The sequence below is a fragment of the Rhinopithecus roxellana genome, chromosome 5, assembly GCF_007565055.1.
Source record: "Rhinopithecus roxellana isolate Shanxi Qingling chromosome 5, ASM756505v1, whole genome shotgun sequence".
Classification (NCBI taxonomy): Eukaryota; Metazoa; Chordata; class Mammalia; order Primates; family Cercopithecidae; genus Rhinopithecus; species Rhinopithecus roxellana.
This window is the reverse complement of record NC_044553.1, coordinates 38695063-38717058: the sequence shown is the minus strand read 5'-3', so window position 1 is coordinate 38717058 and position 21996 is coordinate 38695063. Positions and strand designations below refer to the sequence as shown.

Here is a 21996-nt window from a genome sequence, read left to right as displayed (position 1 = left end):
TTTGGACTTCACAGAGTTTGTGTTTTTCTTTTTCTTTCTTTTTTTGAGACTGAGTCTCAATCTGTTACCCAGGCTAGCGTGCAGTGGCACAATCACGGCTCATTGCAGTGTCGACCTCCTGGGCTCAGGCAGTCCTCCTACCTCAGATGGGACTACAGGTGTGCACCATCTAGGTGTGCACTAGTTTTTTTTTTGTTTGCTTGTTTTTTTTTTTTTTGTAGAAATAAGATTTCATTATGTTGCCCAGGCTGGTCTCTTTTCCCTTTATTTGTGATGACTTAAATTAAAAAAAGTTTTCTTCAATCATGAACAGAAATGTACTGAACTCCTCTGTACCCATCACTTAGCTTCAGCAGTTATCACTCAGCCAATCTTATTTCATCTGTACTACTTCTCCCCCAGTTGGGTTATTTAGGCTTGTGTCACTGATGTCATTTGTCTGTAAATATTTAAGTATCTACTTTTGAAGTATAAAGATTTTACAAAAATATCCACAATATATTGTGGGTTAAATGTAGTTTGAATCTTGTTTAGGAAAATTTCTTACTGTGATGCTATAAAAGTATTCTATTTTCTCCTAAAATCATAAAATTTAATCTCTTATAATTAAGTCCCTAATCCAAATGAAAGTTGTCTCAATAACATTTACTGAATAGTTCATTCTTTTCCCACTGATCTGCCATGCCATTCTGACATGTATTAAATAATGCTGCAGCAGATGTCTTACACATGTCTGTTAGGCTCTTGTGTGGATTTCTCTTGGATATATACATAGGAATAGAATTGCTGGGTTATATGTTATATGTAACATGTATATATACATACACACATATGTATAGTATGTCAGTTGATCATAGCTCACTGTAACCTTGAACTCCTGGGCTCAAGCGATCCTCCTGCCTCAGCCTCCTGAGTAGCTGGGACTACAGGCATGCCCACCATGGCTGGCTAAGTTTTATTTATTTATTTTTTTGGTAGAGATGGGATCTCCTTATGTTGCCCAGGCTGGTTTTGAGCTCCTGGCCTCAAGCGATCCTTCTGTTTTGGACTCCCTAAGTGTTGGGATTACAGGTGTGAGCCACTGTGCCTGGTCTCCTTGTAGTTTTAAAGTGCATTTCCCTGATTATTAATGAGGCTAAATACCTTTTCATTTATTTATCGGGTATTTGGATGACTGATTTAAAAGAAAGTAACTGGGCAAGTTCCTTGCCCGTTTTTAAAATAGTTTTTGGTGTTTTGTTGATTTGTAGGAGTTCTTTATTATGGATATGAGCTTTTTGTCAGTTACATGTTTTGCAAAGATCTTCTCCCACTCCATTAGTTGTTCATTCGTTCTCTTAAGGGTATCTTTTGATGAATAGAGATATTTGATTTTAATGTCAAATATATCAGTGTTTTTCTGAGTCCTATTTAATAAGTTTTTCCTACTCTGAGATTCTGAGGATTTTCATATGTTATATAAGCTTCTAGATCAGAGTTGTTTTAAGTTTTTTTGTGCTGTGAATTCCTTTGGAAATCTAGTGAAGCCTATAATAACCTTCCTCATAGTATGATGTTTTTAAACACGTAAAATAAAATATGTAGCATTGCAAAAGAAATAAATTATTGAAATACAGCTTCAAGATATTAAAAAATACATTTGTGATAGAGACATTGTGTACTTTTAAATTAATGTGTTCAGTAACAAAAATTGCACTTAAAATATGGGCAGTTTTAATTGTGTTTAGCTATTGTATGTGGAATTAAAACTTCAATATCTCACTTTATAAGGTGAGGATAGGCTTTCCAAGAACAACAAAATTCACTGAAGGCTTTTTGGGTTGATCTCTAGTTGTAGAAACGTTAAACTTTACTGTTTTATTGCTCAGCAATTAGTTGGCACAGAGGTAGTTGCTTAACGGTTGCATGAACAATATAGACAGGAAGACTGCAATCATGTGCTGTTTAGTAGCAGTTCCAATAACTAACAATTTCAAAGTAGAAATGAGTGTAAAAAAATGTGATATGAAAACATCTTTGATTCTGTTAGAGACATAGTCGTATGTACTGCCATTACTACTTTGGTTTGTTTTTTTCAGTTAGCATTTATGAAAATAAGTAATCGTTTTTCCCCATTAAGGTTCGTGGTACCTTTGGGTCTCAGTTTTCTTGGTTTCTTCAGAAGCAGACCCTGAGATAAGGATTCAAGTGTAAGTAATTAATATGGGGGAATGATCACACGAAATATTTTGGATTGGAGGCAGGGAAGTAAAGGCACTTAATAACCTTTGTTAAGTGTATTAAGAAGCTTGAATCTCTGGGTCCTCTGGGAGCCCGTGTTCCTCACTTGCATCATGTTCCTTACACATGTTCTTCACACATATTAGTTGAAGGCGGGTGAGGGCCAGGCATCAGTTCTCAGCACTCATAACCAGCTCCTGGAAAACTTCAGACAAAAAGATGTAGATGCTTGCAGTTGAAACTGGCACACCAAAACGGTAAGGCATGATGGGATACAAATGATGTGTCAAAAGTAACTTTTATATCTTGTAGTCTATCCACAGGACATTTGGGTCAGAGGACCTCAGGCCAAGAACCTCTGGTCTAGAATATGGACATTTTATGTTTTGTCTTTCACATTTAGGTCTAAAATCTATGTGAAATAATGTTTAGGTGTGATTTGAAGAAGGTCAAGTTTTGTTTTTTCCTTATGGATATCTGGTTGTCTTGAACAATTTATTGGAAAAAATCTTCCCTTTATTCATTGTTCTACATTACCACTTTTGTCATAAAATCAAATGTCCATATCTCTGTAGGTCTGTTTCTGGGCTCTTTTCTCTAGTTCATTGGTCTTTCCTTGTACTAGTGCCACCTGACTTAATTGCTATAGCTTTAATTTAAGTCTTGATACCTACCCTCTTTTCTTGTTTAAGATCATCTTATCTATTCTTGGCCCTTTGCATTTCTATATGAATTTTAGAATAAATGATAAATTTCACAAAGCAAACAGAACACCTCTTATGTTTCTGATTGATGTTACGTTGACCGTATAGGTCAGTTTGGGGAGAATCGACATCTTTACTATATTTAGTCTTCCAATTTATGAACATGATGTATCTGTTCATTTATTTTAGACCTTTTTTTCCTCAGTAATGTTTTATAATTTTCTCTGTGAAGGTCCCAGATATCTTTTGGGATTAATTCCTAGATATTTGATGTCTTTGATACTGTTATAAATGGAGTCATTATGTAAATTTTGGAAAAATAATTGTTATTAGTATATAGACATGCAGTTTTTGTATATTGGCTTTATGCCCAGCACCCTTACTAAACTCATTAATTCTAATAATTCCTCTGTAGATAATTTTGGATTTTATATGTACACAATAATATCATCTATGAATAATGAAAGCTCTAGTTCATCTTTTGTCACTCTCCCATGTTTCGTATTTTTCCTTTTTTTTTTTTTTTAACCACAGTGTCTAGGACCTCTAGTAGAGTGCTGAATAAATGTGGTGATAACAGGTATCTTTTTCTTGTTCCCAGTCTCAAAGGGATACCCTTCACTGTGTCATCATAAATACAATGTTTACTGTTGATGTTTGTGGTAGATACTTTTTTTTCAGGTAAACTTTCCTTCTATTTGTTGTTTGCTAGGTTGTTTTTCTAAACCACAAACGATACAGAATTTGAGCAAGCATTCTTTCTGCATCTAATGAGACAATTTTTATCTTTTTTTTGGAGACAAGAGTCTCGCTCGGTCACCCAGGCTGGATTGCAGTGGCACAATCTCAGCTCACTGCAGTCTCAGCTTCCCAGGTTCAAGTATTTCTCCCATTTCAGCTTCCCAAGTAGCTGGGACTACAGGCACCCATTACCATGCCCAGCTAATTTTCATATTTTTGGTAGAGACAAAGTTTCACCATTTTGACCAGGCTGGTCTCAAACTCCTGACCTTAGATGATCCACCTGCCTCAGCCTCCCAAAGTGCTGGGATTACAGGTGTGAGCCACCACGTCTGACCATCTTTTAAATCTTTTAATAAGATGAAATACATGGACCGATTTTATAAACCTTGTATTCCTGGAACAATCCCAACTTCATTATAATGTATTATCCTTGTTGGATTTGATTTGCTGATCTTTTGTTTAAGATTTATGTGTTAGAGTGAGATTCGGCCAATAATTTTCCCATTTTCATAATGTCCTTGACAGGTTTTTATGTTGATGTTATGCTGGCGTTATAAATGGGTTGGAAAGCTCTCTTTTGTGAAGATTTTATGTAAGATTGATACAGTTTTATTCTTAAGTATTTGCTGGTGAAGCCATCTGGATCAGGAATTTTCTTTGTGGGATTCAGTTTTTTAAATTATTCAGATTTTCTTTTTCTTTTGCATGTCAGTTTTGGTAAGTTGTGTTTACCTATAATTTTTCGGTTTTATTTAGATTTTCAAATTTATTGGCACAAAATTGTGTAAAACACCGTATTTTTAAATATCTATAATACATGTATAATGATTTCTTCTTCAGTTTTGATACTAGTTATTTGTGCCTTCCCTCTTTCTTCATTCATCTCAATTTTATAAGTCTTTTTACTTATATCAATTTTATAAGTTTATCAATTTTATAAGTCTTTTTACTGCTCTAAAAGTCTTCTGTGCTCTGCTTATTTTTAACTCTGGCTACCCCTGCTTAGTTGTTAGTGTTATCTTTTCTACTTTTAAATGTTGGAGTACCCAGGGCTCTTCTAGTCTCAAAAGTTTCTGATGCCATTTAAATACCATTTTTGTATGCTGATGACATTCAAATTTGTATTTTTTGCCTGTACCTCGCCCCTGATCTCCACTTCCCCACCCCCTCAGTCTACTCCCTGATGGCTCACCTTTAGAATATATCCACAATTTGCTTACTTCTTTCCACCTCCACTCTTATAATCTGGTTGAAGCCACCATTATTTATCACTTGTATTATTGTATTAAATTAATTGGTTTCCCAATTTTTGCTGCACTTCTGTACCATCTGTGTTCAAACCAGCAGGTGGAGTGATTTTTTTTTTTTTTTTTTTTTTTTTGAGACGGAGTCTCGCTCTGTCGCCCAGGCGGGAGTGTAGTGGCGCGATCTTGGCTCACTACAACCTCTGCCTCCTGGGTTCAAGCAGTTCTTGTGCCTCAGCCTCCCTAGTAGCTGGGATTACAGGCATGTGCCACCACACCTGGCTAATTTTTGTATTTTTAATAGAGATGGAGTTTCATCATCATGACCAGGCTGGTCTTGAACTCCTGGCCTCAAGTCATCTCCCCACCTTGGTCTCCCAAAGTGCTGGGATTATAGGTGTGAGCCACGGCGCCTGGCCTAGAGTGATCTTTTTAAAATGTTGTCAGATCTTATTACTCTTATTCTGTACAAAACTGTCAAAAGTTTTTCCATTTCAGTTACCAAAAGCCCAAGTCTTTGTGATGGTTTAGCCTGCTCCATGCTTATCAGGACTCTCGTCACTGCTTCAGCCTTATCTCCTGCTAACTCTCACCCCTGCACACTCCACTCCAGCTAGTTTGCCTCACTGTTGTTAAACTAGATTTCAAAAATAAAACACTGAAATTTTGATAAGCCAGTTCAATAATCTACAAATAATAAAACATAGTGTTTCTGGATAGAAATGTAGAGACATGTGAAGAATTTTCTGTAATATTTGAGAAGCGTGGGTTTCTCATGAAGGGAACACTTACCAGAATCACAGGAAAAACAGTTTGAGAAATAATATAATTCATGTCCTTTTTTCCTTTTTTATTTTGTTTTGCGTAATTCATGTCTTGATCTCTAAAACTAGGCAGTCACCTTTAAAACTTTGGATCTTTAAAAACAAATACCCCATTACTCCTAAAATTTGACTGAAAAAACTCACAGATTTGGCCTTTTTTTTGTTACTCATATTTCTTAGGATTACCACGTTAGTAAGTGATTAATAAAGCCAATCATTCCTTTGACTTAAGTCCATAATAGGTGAACCTATGGATGATTTAATATAGGACTAGTTCAGCGTGGTCAGAGAGCTGCTGGAGAGTCATACTGGAATCCAGCCTTATAATATTCCCAGTTAGTCATTGCTGATGTCATCTTGGTTATTGTACATACTGTGCATCATTTGGAGCATGTTTTCCTGTTGCCTCCTTTTAAATATCATTAATGGCACTCTGATCATGGGCAGGTATTGTGTACACTTAAGTTTTCCTTGACTCGTGTACTGTTAACCCTTGAACAACATGGCAGTTAGGTAATCCAACCCCCTGCACAGTCAAAAATCCCTGTCTAACTTTTGAGTCTCCAGAAACTTAACTACTAATAGCCTACTGTTGACTGGAAGCTTTTCCAATAAAATAAACAGTAAATTAACACATTTTGTATATGTATTATATACTGTACTTTTTTTTTTTTTTTTTTAAACCCTGCATGTGGCATCCAATATATACTATACTCTTCTAAGGAAGAGAAGAAAAATGTTATTAAGAAAACCTTAAGGAAGAGAAAATAAATTAAGCATTCATTAAGTGGATATAGATGATCATAAGGTCTTCATCCTCATCATTTTCACATTTAGTAGGTGGGAGAGGAGGAAGAGAAGGGGTTGGTTTTGCTCTCTTGGGTGGCAGAGGCAGAAGAAAATTTATATGTAAGTGGACATGTGCAGTTCAAACCCATGTTGTTCAAGGATCAACTGTACTTTAACATATACATTGATTTTTTTTTTATCATATAAACTGGTCAAAGAAAATGCATTTTAGAATTCTAGCAATCTACACTGGTAAGGCACATGAGAATCTTTTATAGTCGTATTCATATCATGATAGACTTTATATATGTAAAATTGATAGTGCATTTTGGAGGAAAAATTGATTTGAAATTATATCTGAAATTAACAACCTTCATTCACATGTTTAGCAAATATTCTTTTGAACACCACCATATACCCTAAACTGTTGTGTGTGCTGGCAATCTTATGATGAAGATGACAGACAAGGCTTTTGTTCTTACAGGACTTAACTTCTGGTGAGGAAAAACAGAAAAAAAATCAAGTATTAACAAGTGCTTTCCAGAAAACTAAGACAGGATAATGTGGTAGTGTGACTGGGTGTCTATTAGAGTGGGTGATCTTTAGAGAAAGCTTTGCTGAGGGGATACCTTTAAACTGAGAATTGAATACTACGAAGGGGACAACTGAAGTTCAGGGGAAAGAGTGTTTTGGCCAAGGGAACAAACACCAAGTGCAAATGCTCTGAAATAGGAATTAGCAGGGCTTGTTAAAGAACAACAGAAAGCTGGAGTGTAGTGGTTAGACCAAAGTTTGAGATGCATCTGGGTTAAGATATCAGATAGGATAAGAGAGTCAGGAGTTCTTTGGCAATTTGAATTCTTTATCCAAAGGTGGTATTTAAAGTTATGGGTCTGGATGAAATTAGGGAGAAAATGTGTGTCAGAGAAGAGAATGGGACTCAGGATCAAATCCCAGGATCCTCAAACACTAAGAAATGATGGAGAGGGGAGATGCCTACAAAGCATGCTGGGAAGGAGTAGCCACTAAAATAGAAGGAAAACCAGGAGAATGTGACATTAGAGAAGCCAAGAAAAAAAGTTCAAGGAGGGAATGTCAATTAATTTTGTCAAATGACCTAGAACATATGGGAGAACAGTTTGAACATCTGTAGATAGTAGAGGCCTAACTGCATAAATTAAAGCAAAGAAACTTTTGTGGAATCATAAAGTTTTAATTAATGATCTTAGTGATCACAGAAGAAGCTAAGGTTTTTAAAAAGGGATGAAGTCCACATCTCTGCCCTCCACTGCCACTGCCTGTGTCAGCATCTTCGGGGCTGCGGACCTTTACAGTAGTCCCTAAAGTGATGTCCCGCAGATGTCCTCTCATCGGTCTGCCCTCAGGAGCCAGCCACCTGAACATGCCGTTTTCCTTTTCACCACCCTTTAATGACTCCTGTTGCTCCTAAAATGAAGATTATGATCTTTACCATGGCCTGTGAGGCTCTGCTATTTGATCTGACCCTTCTGTGCCTCTCCAGCTTCATTCCCACCTTAATGCCTACCACACTGATGTCCTTTCAAGGCCTTGAATATGCCAAGCTCTTTCCTGCTTCCAGGTCTTTTTATGTGCTGTTCTTTGTTTAGGGAATACCTAGAATACCGAGCCTTCCTGCTTCTTTGCCTGGTCATCTTTTATGTATCCTTCAACTCTCAGTTTAAATACCACTTCCTTAAGGAATCCTCTGATCTCCCAGGCAAGGTCAAATCTCCTAATTAAATACTTTCCTGGTACCCTCTGCTTCTTTCTTATAGTGCTTATCACAACTGTAATTAAAACAATAATTTATATCCTTACTTAATGTTGCCTTCCTTTCTAGAGAATAAGCTCTGTGGGATGAGGAAATACATTTTATTATGTCCGTGTCTTCCTCTGCCCCAGCTATATCCCCAGCCATTCACACAGTAGCTTTGTTCAATAAATACTTGTTGTTTGAGTGAATCTTGTAACTGTTTCATAGTTGTACAGGCAGTTTATGGCACATCATCATTATCTATTAGTATGTTGAGGACTGATTTTGTTTTTGATCCTGAGAATGGTTGGAAAACCATTGAGTTTGCTTAGAGTGAAATTTGGCTCTTTAATAAATCTGTTTCTGGACATAATCAAATGTATAATAATTGGTTCTTATGAAACATATTAAAATATATGTAATTAGATTGAATTAAGAATAGTAGCTTGATACAAACTACAGGATGCCTACCCTTCCCTGAAAGAGACATATGGACTGTCAAAATGTCCACAAAAATTTTATTTTCTAGATGAGTGTTTTTTCCATTGTGTTAGTCACGTCTCCCTAAGCTGTTTATATTCAGTTATCCTAAGAGTTAAGTGTTTCATAATTCTTATGGAAAGATAAGAATGCTTTTCTGGTGAGGATCCTGTGGAGGTTGAGCAAATGTGTCTTGAATTAAAAAAACTATTTTCTCACATTTTTGAGAATATACCGCATCTGATTAAGATTATCCTGATAAAAAGAACAGAAAGTAACTTTGGAATGTTGGGCAGTTTTTTTTTTTTTTTGGTACAATTTGTTTTGCTTCTGTTAATAAAGCCAAATTTGAGTTGATGAAACAGATGGTCACTGTGTGGATCTCCCACTAGAAGGCATTTTCCACCGCCTCTGCTACACATGACAGGATTTTATTTCAGGTGTTGTGAGACTCAAATTCAGTTACTTCCAGGATTTTTAATATTACAGTTCATTGAGGACTTTGGCTGGTAAGATATATTTTTTATAAATGTGGTAAATTAAATTTTTCTTAGGCTTAAGAGTATTTTAAATTTCTATCTGAGCTTAAAATAAAACTTACTTACTAAAGAGCCTTTTTTCCCGCACAAAACATACCTGATTAAATCTTTAGTTCAAGAATTGGTTTTCTCTGATTTGCTTACTAGGAGATGTTTGCTGAAGTATTATTTGTTTATGTTCAAAATGTTTGTATTGGAACACTTTAAAAAATGACACTTGGTTATTTTGTAAAATTTGCAAATAATTTAAGTATCCTGTTTTCTTCAAAAAATGGAATATATCTTTTCTTCTTTTGAGTTATTTTGTGCAGTATGGTGAATATAGTTAGTAATAGAATATTGTATATTTTAAAATTACTAAGAGTAAATTTCAAGTCTTCTCACCATAAAAAATGTTAAGTATTTGAGGTGATGGATATGTTAATTAGCTTGACGTAATTATCGTGTTATATTTGTGAATTATAACATCACTTCGTACTCTGTAAATTTATACAATTATAAGTTGTCAATTTATAATTAAAAATGCAGCATTTTCTTTGAGAGAAGATTATGCCTTTGAGTGAAAAACTGGGTTTTTCAAGGGCTAGGATGAGAAGATTTCTTAAGGGAAGGGTTGTCCCTTGTATGCTGATTTTGCTGAGGGTTGTAATCATAAAGGGATGCTGGATTTTGTCAAGTGCTTTTTCTGCATCTGTTGAGATGATCATGTGATTTTGTTTCTAATTCTGTTTTTGTGGTGTATCATATGTATTGACTTGTGAATGTTAAACTATCCCTGCAACCCTTGTATGAAACTTACTTGATCATGGTAGATAATCTTTTTGATATGCTGTTGGATTCGGTTAGCTAGTATTTTGTTAAGGATTTTTGCATCTGTATTCATCAGGGATATTGGTCTGTGGTTGCCTTTTTTTTGTCATATCCTTTCCTGAAGTTTCTGCACAGTAAATGAAGCAGCAGAGTAAACAGACAATCCACAGAGTGGGAGAAAATCTTCACAATCTATACATCTGACAAAGGACTAATATCCAGAATCTGTAAGGAACTCGAACAAATTAGCAAGAAAAAAACAAACAATCCCATCAGAAAATGGACTGAAGACATCAATAGACAATTCTGCAAGGAAAATATACAAGTGGCCAACAAACATATGAAAAAATGCTCAGCATCACTAATGATCAGGGAAATGCAAACCAAAACTGCAATGCGATACCACCTCACTCCTGCAAGAATGGCCATAACCAAAAAACCAAAAAATAATAGATGTGGGTGGGGATGTGATATAAAGGGAACACTTTTACACTGATGTTAGGAATGTAAACTAGTACAACCACTATGGAAAACAGTGTGGAAATTCCTTAAAGAACAAAAGTAGAGCTACCATTTGATCCAGGTGTCCACTACTGGGTATCTATCCAGAGGAAAAGAAGTCATTATATGAAACAGATACTTCCACACGCATGTTTATAGTAGCACAATTTGCAGCTGCAAAAATATAGAACCAGCCCAAATGCCCATCAGTCAATGAGTGGATAAAGAAATTGTGATATATATACATATACACACACACACACACACACACACACACACACACCGTGGAATGCTATTTAGCCATAAAAAGGAATGCAATAATGACATTCGCAGCAACCTGGATGGAATTGGAGACCATTATTCTAAGTGAAGTAACTTAGGAATGGAGAACTAAACATCATATATTCTCACTCATAAGTGGGAGCTAAGCTATGAGGATGCAGAGGCATAAGAATGATACAGTGGACTTTGGGGACAAGGAAGGAAGGGTGGGAGGAGGGTGAGGGATAAAAGACTACAAATTGGGTACAATGTATACTGCTTGGGCGATGGGTGCACCAAAATCCCACAAATCACCACTAAAGAACTTATTCATGTAACCAAACACTACCTGTTCCCCCAAAACCTATGGAAATTAAATAAATAAATAACACAAAAACACTAAACAAAAGTGAACTTAAAAAAAAAAAAGCTAGGAGTTTCCCCCATGCACTCAGGTAACTACTACTCTCCCGTTTTGATATGTTGTACTTTCATTTTCATTCATATTTTCAACATATTTAAACTTTTCCCCTGTAATTTTGAAGGTTTTAGTTTTCAAATATATGGGAATTTTCTAGATATCTTTCTGTTATCAGTGATTAATTTTGTTGTGGTTTTACAGTTGTAGACAATAACAGATGAAAGAGGGACTGCTTCATTTGAGGGGGAGCTTGGTGGGAGTGGGAGAAGGGCTAGAGTATCACCTGCTCGTGGGGCTCTTTGTATTTCATTGTGACTTTTGAGGGGCTCTCAGGTACCTCTAGAATTTCTGTGTTACATAGTCTGAAACCACTGCATAGAATGTGCTGTAAATTTGATCATGTGAAAATGATGCTATGCTGAAGAAGACACTTGGAGGAAAGCAACTAGTATATTGTGGCTAGTTGCTGTCTGAGGGCAAGCACTTAAAAGATTTGCTGTATAATTAAAATATCCAAAAAAATGAGACATTAATGGAAATGTATGTTTCATTATGCAGCATAATTTGAGAATGAGTACCAAGATGGAAAAAACAGAATTGTCTGTCTAGTCCAGATGAAAATATTTGGACCAATGCATACTTTTCAGGAATACGTAATTTCAAAATTTCTCAGAGGTTATCTTTTTGCATAAGTGATAACATTTATTTCCCTTTAAAGCAGTTTTTATTATTGATTATAAAGCACTATAAAGGATAGTTTGTTAAAATACAATTATTTAGCCTTTAACTAAATTGTTAGAACTAAGTAAAATGATTAAGTCAGTGCCTATTGTTATACTTGTAAATATTTTAAGTGGACATAGAGGTGACAGCTACCTGCATGCTTTCTCATCACTTAGAGTAGGGATCGCAGAACTGTGGTCCAAGAGCTGAGAAAGTTTTTTTTTTTTTTTACCTTTTAAAGGGTTGTAAGGAAAGAAGAAGAATCTGCGTCATAGACATGTGTAGCCCACAAAGCCTAACTTACTTACCATCTGGCCCTTTGCAGAAAAGTTTGCTGACTCCTGATTTAGAGCAAGAAACAATTCATATTCGTGAGGTGAAGGGTGAAGGGTTTCACTGTGATAGACTACTTCAAAAAGGAAGGAATAACAATTACTGAAAAGATAGCATAAGTCTTTCTAATTCTTTCTTAACTAACTTATCCAAGGGGCTGGCATCAGAATCTTTTCTCTGCACTGAGCAGTTTATGTCTAAATGGGGAAATTTGACATCAGTCTGCATTTGAAAAACACTATCACACAGAAAAGATTGATATAGGTTCATTTATTTTTCAAGAATAGTATTCTTTAATAAACATAATTTTAAGATAAGTTTTGTGTTATGTATAAGTCACTTTTTAGTTTTCAGATATAGCTTAATTTTTAAAACTTCTTCAAACCACTTAAATTTTGAATTGTGTATGTACAAATTAATTTTATATTGACCTATATATTTTTCAGGATGATTGTCTTTTGAAAGTATGGTATCCTATGACTGGTTGGAAGTCTTCAATTATACCTCAGGATCATCATGAAGTGAAAAGGAGACAGTCCTCTACTCAATTTTCCTTTGTTTACTTGGCACATCCCCGAGCTGTGACAGGTTTTTCATGGCGTAAAACTAGCAAGTATATGCCCAGGTTAGATGAATGAATCATACAACTTTAGTTTTTATCCTTTTATGTTTATAAAAGTAATGAAAGTAAAGTCCTTTTAGTTTATTTACATGGTGGTAATTAATAGCATAGGCTGTGACATCAAGCTGCCTGAAATTAAGTCCTGTTAGCTTCATGAGTTTTTGACTAAATTTCTTAAGCTGTCTATGCCTTAGTTTTTCTCTGTAGAATGAGGGTTGTAATAGTACCTACCTCAGAAAGTTGTTGTGAAACTAAAAGTGTAGTTTGTGGGTGGGAAGTGCTTAGTACAGGCTTTTTTGCACATACTTTGTGTCCAGGCAATGAAATTGTTAGTAGTAGCTGTGGTTCTAGCAGACCCTAGCAAGAAAATGTTTGCAAATAACAGGAAAGCACACACTGAAGGGAAATATATCAGTATAAAACTGTCAATTATATATATGGTGTTAAAGCATATAATGTAGTCTGAAGAAAGTGGCCAGGTTGTACTTTTTTTTTTTTTTTTTTTAAATCTGAGGGCTGTCAACAGAAGTTTCTCAAAGAATTTTTTATTATACATTTTTTCCTCATTGTTGTGGCATCTCTTAAAGGTATTTAGAAGATTAAATAAACTGCAAAACAGCTTATACAAATGATTATTTTATACAGGTCTAAGAAAGCTGTTGGGCACTCAGAAGCTTGCTTAGAAATCTAGTTTGTTCTTGAGGGAGGGTTATTTCGCCTACTGAATATATCTGAGGATTGTTTATGCCTGATAGGAAATATAGCACACATTGTAGAGATGCTCAGTAAATGATAACATGGGAAATTTATATACTTTTTGAATCTAAATAAAAAGTCTATTCTACTTAAGTCATCTGCATCTATTTGCAGAATACTTTTGACTTAGATTCTATGTGAGCATTTTTTTAAATGGAGAATGATTTTTTTGTTTCTTTGTAACGAAGAGGTAAGTTACTTTCGTTGCTCCATGCCATGCCATTTTTGCTTATTTTAACTTAATGGAAATGGATTTATAGTTTGAAATGATACTCTCCTTACAGTTTCATGATGAAGATAATTATTTATTTGTAACTGTTTGGGTTATAGGAAGGATGATGTAAAATGAAACTACTGCCGTAAGCCAGATAGTTTAATTACATTTAATGATCTTTTATTATGGTCATTCTGTAATTTGCAATGATTAGGTTTTCCTTTGCTGTTTAGTTTGTATATTTTGTTTAGGAGATACTAATAATCCTCTAGAACCTGAATGTATAATCTAGCAGTAATTTCTAGCTCTTTTTTCAAAACAATTTCCCGGTTCTTATGATGTTCACAGTGATACTATATATAATTTCAAGCTCTTTGATTGATTCCTTTTTTCCATCGTGTTTTGCCCTAATGTTAACTTTATGCATGAAGAACCAAAATATTAATTAATTGATGGGATTGATATTCACATTAACCTTTATTTATTTCTCTTTGTTTTTAGGGGCTCTGTCTGTAATGTGTTATTAACTTCATGTCATGATGGTGTGTGCCGGCTCTGGGCAGAAACTTTATTACCAGAAGACTGTCTTTTGGGTGAGCAGATTTGTGAGACTACCACTTCCAGCATTGCCAGCAACCTTTCTCATGCTGGAAGACACAAAGACAGAATACAGCATGCTCTTGAGGTATTATATTATTTAAAATGGTAAATGAATTTTGATGATAATGTGAGCCTGGTGGAAATTTATAAACTAATATGCAGATGGCACACATGGTACATGTAATGAGTGAAATTAACAGCAATAAACTCTCATTTATGCTTGTTAGACTACTTATTTATTGCACTAAGAAGCCAAATGCAGAAATTAATGATCTCAGACATGTTGTATAGGTAAATATTATTAAAAATTTTTTAAAAATTGATATATGCTCAAGTTCTAGATAATATTTTAATCCTTTGCATGTCAGATGTGAAAATCTATAGGAGTATTAGTAAAATAATGTAAAGGTCCTTGAAATTAGTTGTAATTAAAAATATTTTGCTTTTGTTTCATAAAGATTAAAATTTTGTTCTAGTTAAAAATGACTATTTTGTTCCTTAAGAATACAGATGTTTATTAAGATATTAGACACAACTGAACTTCTTTGGAGTTTCCATGATTGAATATTTTGAAAATGAAATAATTTTTCTAATTTTTAAATACAGTATGAAATAAAAGTGCTTCATAAGAAATTAGATTATAACATATAGCACAAATGATTGTGTCCCATATGATTAGGTAATACAGTGAGATATATGCATTATTTTAAATTGTCAGAAATGTATTATAGTAAACTTAGTTTACTATTTTTCTTGTGACTTTTTTATTCAAATAATGTATGCTAGAATTGGATTAAGAAAAGGAGAAGAAATGATGGAATTTATAATTCAACTATTCTAGTCATGTGAATACGTGTATTTTTCTTTATAAGATTGAGATCATATTATGCAGTAATATTTTATAACTTTTTATACTTAATTTGTTACACTCTACATTATTGACTATACTTTTACTTTATGTATTTACATTAACAGTTTAAAGCTTGCATAGTCAAAGTGGCTTTGCCATTTTACCAAGCAGAAATATTGTACAACTTTGACAGGTTAAGGATGTGTAATAAAAGTTTTATATGAAGCAGCCCTCCTCAGATATTGTCTATATTAGGCCATTCTTGCACTGCTATGAAGAAACGTCTGAAACTGGGTGATTTATAATGAAAAGAGGTTTAATTGCCTCTTGGTCCTATAGGAAGCATGGCACCAGAATCTGGCTGGCTTCTAGGGAGGCCACAGGGAGCTTTTACCCATGGCAGAAGTTGAAGCAGGAGTCAGCACATCACATGGTATAAAAGCAGGAGCAAGAAAGAGTTGGGGGGAGGTGCCGACTTTTAAATGATCATTCACTCGCTGTTGCAAAGACAATACCAACACCAAGCCATGAGGATCTGGCTCATGACCCAAACATCTCCCACCAGGCTGTACCTCCAGCAATGGGGATTACAATTCAACGTGAGATTTAGGCAGGGTCAAGTATCCAAACTATATCACTGCCTATGATTGGGCGCTATTTGTACATTTTTTTCAGTATTTAAAATGTAAGTGAAATTAAAACCAGATGTCAAAACAGTTATCTTTTATTTTGATACTGGTATTTAGTAGGACAGAGTACTTAATTTTTAACTAGATATTTATGATCATTTACTTATACTTATGTAACGTATTTTATCTTCAAATTATATATGAGCCTTTGGAAACTAAGGGCTTTTAGACATCTTTGTATCCTCCATAGTACCTGATATATTGCTTTTCAAGTGTTTGTTAAATTGAATTATTGCCATGTAAAATAGAACAGAAATATGAGTAGATATGTAACCAGTGATTTGACAAGTTTTTACTGTCTTTTAGTAATATTATTAATTAATATGTTAAGATAGTTTTTTTAAAAAAAGGCATAAGTGTCTGACTTACAAGTAACTTTGCTTTCTGACATCCTATCCTTTCCTATGGAACTCCTAACTGTTAGGTCTATATAATTGTATATATACTTAAGTTATATTTTTTGTTTCTAGGAGAAAATAGCCAGTGTTAGATCAGTCTTGTCAGTCTAATTTAAAATAATGGTAAATGTCAAGGATCCAGTGAAAATAATTTGATACGCAGTTTGGACCAGGGGGTCTCTAATGTCCATCTTAACCCTGTTATCAAAGCAATAAGCAACTCCGTAGTGGGAGACCAGAGGTGGGGGACATACCATTGACCTGATACTATTTTCCATAGGTAAAATGAGAAGGGCTGTAGAAATTGAGAGGATATACCAAATATGTTACTTTAATGAAGAAAGAATTGATAACATTTTATACTTTATTTAATTGAATGTGAAGAACAAAGGAAAAGAATAGAAAGTTATTATGAAACATGGTCTTGGGAGTGGGTTAAGTTACAGAATAAGGAATTACTGCGAGGTGGGGCCATGACATGGAGAAAAAAGATAATGCCAAGGATGACGTGGCCCCATGTCTAAAATAGTCCACATGATCACGCATGCTAATGAAGAATTTTAATCATATAGATTTATCTCAATTTAAACAAATCCAATTTGCAAATTGTTTAAAACAATTTAAACAAATTAAAGGTCAACACTTTAATGAGGTCTTTCCTTGTCTACTCCTAGCTGGGTAGGTTCCCCTTGTTACTCTGTATTTTCATACCCTGTTTTTTTCTTTATAATCAATATCATGAATTTGATTATTTAGCTGACTGTTTAATTTTAAGTGAGAGGCAATATTGGGGAGGCAATATTCTTCCTGGTAGGAAGACTCAGGAATTTTTTTTTTTTACTCTTATGACTAGAAAATTCTGTCTCAGTACTAGGATATCCTGAAAAAAAAAAACTTTGGACCTTCTAATATTAACGGGAATTTTATTCATGTTTTGTAGATAACATGAATACGTATTTTTGCACACTACTTTTTGCCTTGAACTAAAAGTTTACAAGAACTGTAGAGAATACATCCAAAATAGTTTTACTGTAATTTAAAAAATTCCCTTTAAAATGATCAGGTTTATATGGAGAAAAAAATCTGAAACCTCTTAATAATTAAGAGTATTTTGGTTGGCATTTATTAGACCTTCAACAGTTGGGCTCAGCAGCTATTTTTCTATTTTAGACAATACACCATTTGAAAAATTTAAGGAAAGGACAGAGGAGGTCATCTGTTCTTGTAACTCACGCTGAATTAATGCCCGACCAGACAGCAATGCATGAAGTTCAAAGACACATTTCCCACCATGCAAATGCCCTCTGTCATTTTCATATTGCAGCAAGCATCAACCCTGCCACAGGTAAAGGATAAAGTTTTATTTCCCATAAATATGTTGAAGTCAGGTAATTAAATAGAAAAGTGGAACTACTTTTATAACCTATTTTTTATTTTATTATTTCATGTTGCCTTTAAAATACTTAATTGGAATAGAGATATAATATAAAGTACCATTTTTTGAATTGGGACTATGTGATTCTCAGGGTATTAACTTCAGTAGCTATTTCTGAGCATCTTTGTCTAGTCTATAACAAGGTTTCCCAGTAAATTAGAGCTTTAACTGAACCTGATGTCACAATTGGTGGCAGCCTGGTAAATTAGTGTAATTTCCCTCACTTCACAGTTTAAATCTTCCCAACTCTTTTTTATAACCTCCTCTAAATATATTTTTACAAAGTTTTTCTTATATCTCAGCATATCTTGTTTTCTACCCTTGTAGACTTTCTTGTCCTATACTAAGGAAAACACTTTTCCTTCTAACTTGAATATTTTCTTTTCCCTTTTTCCCCTATGTGACTGAGAAGTATTTTGAGGCAGGTTCTTTGTTGGCACACATATTTGTGAGCTTCTATTTTAAAGGCAATATGTTTTCCTTCTACATGGAAATGTATGAGAAAGGCTATAAATTTTATATTACATTGCTCAGAACTATATAAAGTTTTATATAAAATTATAGTTGTATGTTATTGAACTGGAGGTCTGTTGCTTCAGAGTGAAGGGGCTTTTAGTTTTAAATGTTTCTGTATGTAAATACAGTATTTAGTAAATAGAATTCTAAAAGGGTGATCTTCAGTGGTGACTCTAGATATGTGCTGTTTTATAGAGTAGCCACTAGCCCCGTATTAGCTGTTTGAGGACTTGAAATGTGGCTGGTCCAAACTGAGATATGCTGTAAAATACACACTGAAGTTCCAAGACTTAGTATAAAAAATAATGAAAACTATTTCATTAATAATTTTATTTCATATTGATTACTTGTTGAAAGACTCTTTTGTATATGTTGAGTCAAATAAAGTATATCATTAAAATTAATATTACCTGTTTCATTTTACCTTCTGAAACATGGCTACTGAAATATCTAAAATTTGTTTAACATGTCTTGCATTTTTGGTCTGCATTATATTTCTATTGGACAGTGCTTTGCCATCTGATTACATGTTATTTTGTTTTTAACTGTGTGCACTGTCCTAATTAGATAGAATAGGATCACAGAGGATGAGCATTGTGTCACATCATTTGAGCCTAAGGACTGGATATGTTCTTGCAGCCACTGGGCCCTGGTCTTCCCCAGCTTCTTTACTAACCGTCACTAATTTTATTCATGCTCATCCTAACTTACCTACATATTATTTTAAAAACAATTTTCTTAAAAATGTTTAACATCATGCATTTTTGGTTACTGCATGTAAATATAACATTTAAGTTGACCAAATAGATTACTAAATGCAAATAATTTTATATTGTTAGGACTTGTCCTCTTCACCTTTTTTTCAAAAAATTTTTTGAAACTACAAGAAAGTTGAAAAAATAGTACAGCAAATACCCATATACCACTTACCCAGATTTACCACATATTAACATCTTGTCATTTATTCTTTTATTCTCCCCTCTCTGCCTGTATAGATATGTCTTTGCTGCCTCCTCCCTTATTTTTGGCGGAACCATTTGAAAGTAAAGTTGTTTATCACATTACCCTTCACCTCCTAAATGTTTAAGAATATATCTTTTAGCAAAAAAGGGAATTTGCTTCCATAACTGTAATACTGTTATTGCATGTGAGGAACACGGATAAAATAATACCATGTAATATATAGTTCATATGCAAATATAGATTCCTGTCTTAAATGCAGATTATTTTCTTTCAATTCCTCCAATCTAGAACAGTCCCTCTCTCAACTGTCAAAAAAAAATCTGTCAGTCTCAAAAAGTTGTCTCTCAGTTTTCTTTCAGAATGTCTCACAGTCTGAATATTTGTTCATAAGATTTAGGTTTAACACTTTGAGCAAGATTACTATATAGTCACATAGGTGATGTAGTGTTTTACAGGATTGCTAATTCACAAATCCTATTTTATATGATTTATTTCATTTTTATCACAAAACCAGGATGGTCATCCAGGAACTGGAAAGAAAGAACAATTTAAAGCATTATTTAGCATTCATATTTATTGTCCATGCATTTTATCTTTAGATTTTCACTTCTTTTTGCAAAGGACAATTTTTCCGTCTGTTGAATGAATTATTTATAATATGGATTGAAATTAAGGAGATTAAGTTTTTGATTTACACCATGTTTTGGGCGGAGGGGGACAGGGTCTCGCTCTGTTACCCAGGCTAGAGTGCAGCCTTGACCTCTTGGGCTCAGGCAATCCTACCACTTCAGCCTCCTGAGTAGCTGGGACCACAGGTGTGTGCCACCACTCCTGGCTAATTTTTGTATTTTTTGTAGAGACACTGTCTCTCTGTTTCCCAGGCTGGTCCCAAACTCCTAAGTTCAAGTGATCCTCCTGCCTTGGCCTCCAAAAATGCTGGGATTACAGACATGAGCCACCACCCTGGCCAATTTATACTGTCTTACATGAACTCGTCAACTTCATAAATTTCAGTTACCTCAAATGGAGAAATTCTCTCTTACTTAGAATTTTGCCTGCCTTCTTGTGTTTTTTCTTCATGTTATTTCCTGACAGATTTTTAGTAAAGTTTCAAACACTAAGAAAGGTTGGAAGAATAGTACAGTGAATACTTTTATATTCTTCACTTTGATTCAACAGTTAACATTTTGCCACGGTTGCTTTATGTGTGGCAAATGTCTCTGTGTGTATGTGTGTGAAATGTTTTCTTTTCTTTGTCTTTCTTTCTTTTCTTTTTCTTTTTTTTTTTTGGAAACGGAGTGTTGTTCTGTCACCCAGGCTGGAGTACAGTGGAGTGATCTCGACTCATTGCAACCTCTGCCTCCCGAGTTCAAGCAATTCTCCTGCTTCAGCCTCCCAAGTAGCTGGGACTACAGGCGCACCCCTCCATGCTGGGCTAATTTTTTGTATTTTGTATTTAGTAGAGATGGGGCTTCACTGTGTTGCCCGCGCTGGTCTCAAACTCCTGAGCTCAGGCAATCCACCTGCTTCTCCCTCCCAGAGTGCTAGGATTACAGGCATGAGCACACAGTCGAAATGTTTTCTTAGTCTTTTCAAAATAAGTTACACCTATCATGGTGTATCACCCTTACAGTAGCAAGTATCTCCTAAAATTCTCTCACATAATCGTAATATCATCATACCTAAGAAAATGATAAGTAATTCCATAATATCTAATATCCAGTTCATATTTAAACTTCCCCAGTTATCTCTTTTATGGCTGCTTTTCTGCTTTAATTTTTCATCTCCTGTCCCCAAACTAGAATTCACTGAAGGTTGATACATTTGTGTATTTTGTTTTTAAGTTAATAGTTTAATTTCATATAAGTCTGTCATTCTTAAGATTTACATTTACCATTAAATTCAGTTAACGTTTTTACAAATGCTGCTAAAATTGTGTTGACTTGTTTAGCACCTTTTCTTTGTATAGATTACTCATTGTAAGCACTTGTCATGTTTTTAAAGAAATAAAAAAATTTATATTGAAATCTTTTTTATTTCCACAGATATTCCAAATGTCTTGGTTGGCACTGCATTTAATGTTGATGATGGAAATGGGGGCTTTGTAGTTCATTGGTTAAACAACAAGGAATTTCATTTTACGTCATCTACAGAAATATTTATGCATCAGTTACGAAAACTTTCTGATAAGCAGGTAGATCATGAAAGTGATGATGCAGATAGAGAAGATGAGGAGCATTCACAGGAGGATAGAGAACGGGGTTTACATATGAAATTAGACCATGGTTAGTATCCTGTGTTCAGGTTTTTCTTACTCCAAAGTTAACAGCCTTCTGTGGTACCACTTTTAGTTTTGAATTCTTCCTTCCCACTCTTCCTCCTTTTTACTTTTCTATTTGTTACACAAGTATTTACTGACCATCTGCCTTGGATCAGACACTCTGCTAGGTCCTGCAAACATCATCTAACTATATGTTTTGTTATAACATATTTCTTTGAGTCTTTGGAAGCCATAGCCTTTTCTGGGGAACAGGTTTTGCTAATGGTAGTAGTAATGATAGGGTGAATGAAGTTTTAATTTATCTA

At 34.5% G+C, this 21996-nt stretch overlaps 1 protein-coding gene across 4 annotated transcripts in view; it reads left to right on the top strand.

The window, feature by feature from the left end:
- Window positions 1–21996, top strand: part of DMXL2 (Dmx like 2) — a 187634-nt gene that overhangs the window by 61358 nt on the left and 104280 nt on the right. For all 4 annotated transcript variants that reach the window (XR_004057317.1, XR_004057318.1, XM_030930656.1 and 1 more), the window contains exons 7-10: window positions 12814–12992; window positions 14461–14644; window positions 17667–17841; window positions 21456–21695. Coding sequence is in view for 2 of the 4 variants with exons in the window: in XM_030930656.1 (XP_030786516.1) it covers window positions 12814–12992; window positions 14461–14644; window positions 17667–17841; window positions 21456–21695 (778 nt within the window). In the remaining 2 variants the exon portion in view is untranslated. The remainder of the gene's footprint in view (window positions 1–12813; window positions 12993–14460; window positions 14645–17666; window positions 17842–21455; window positions 21696–21996) is intronic.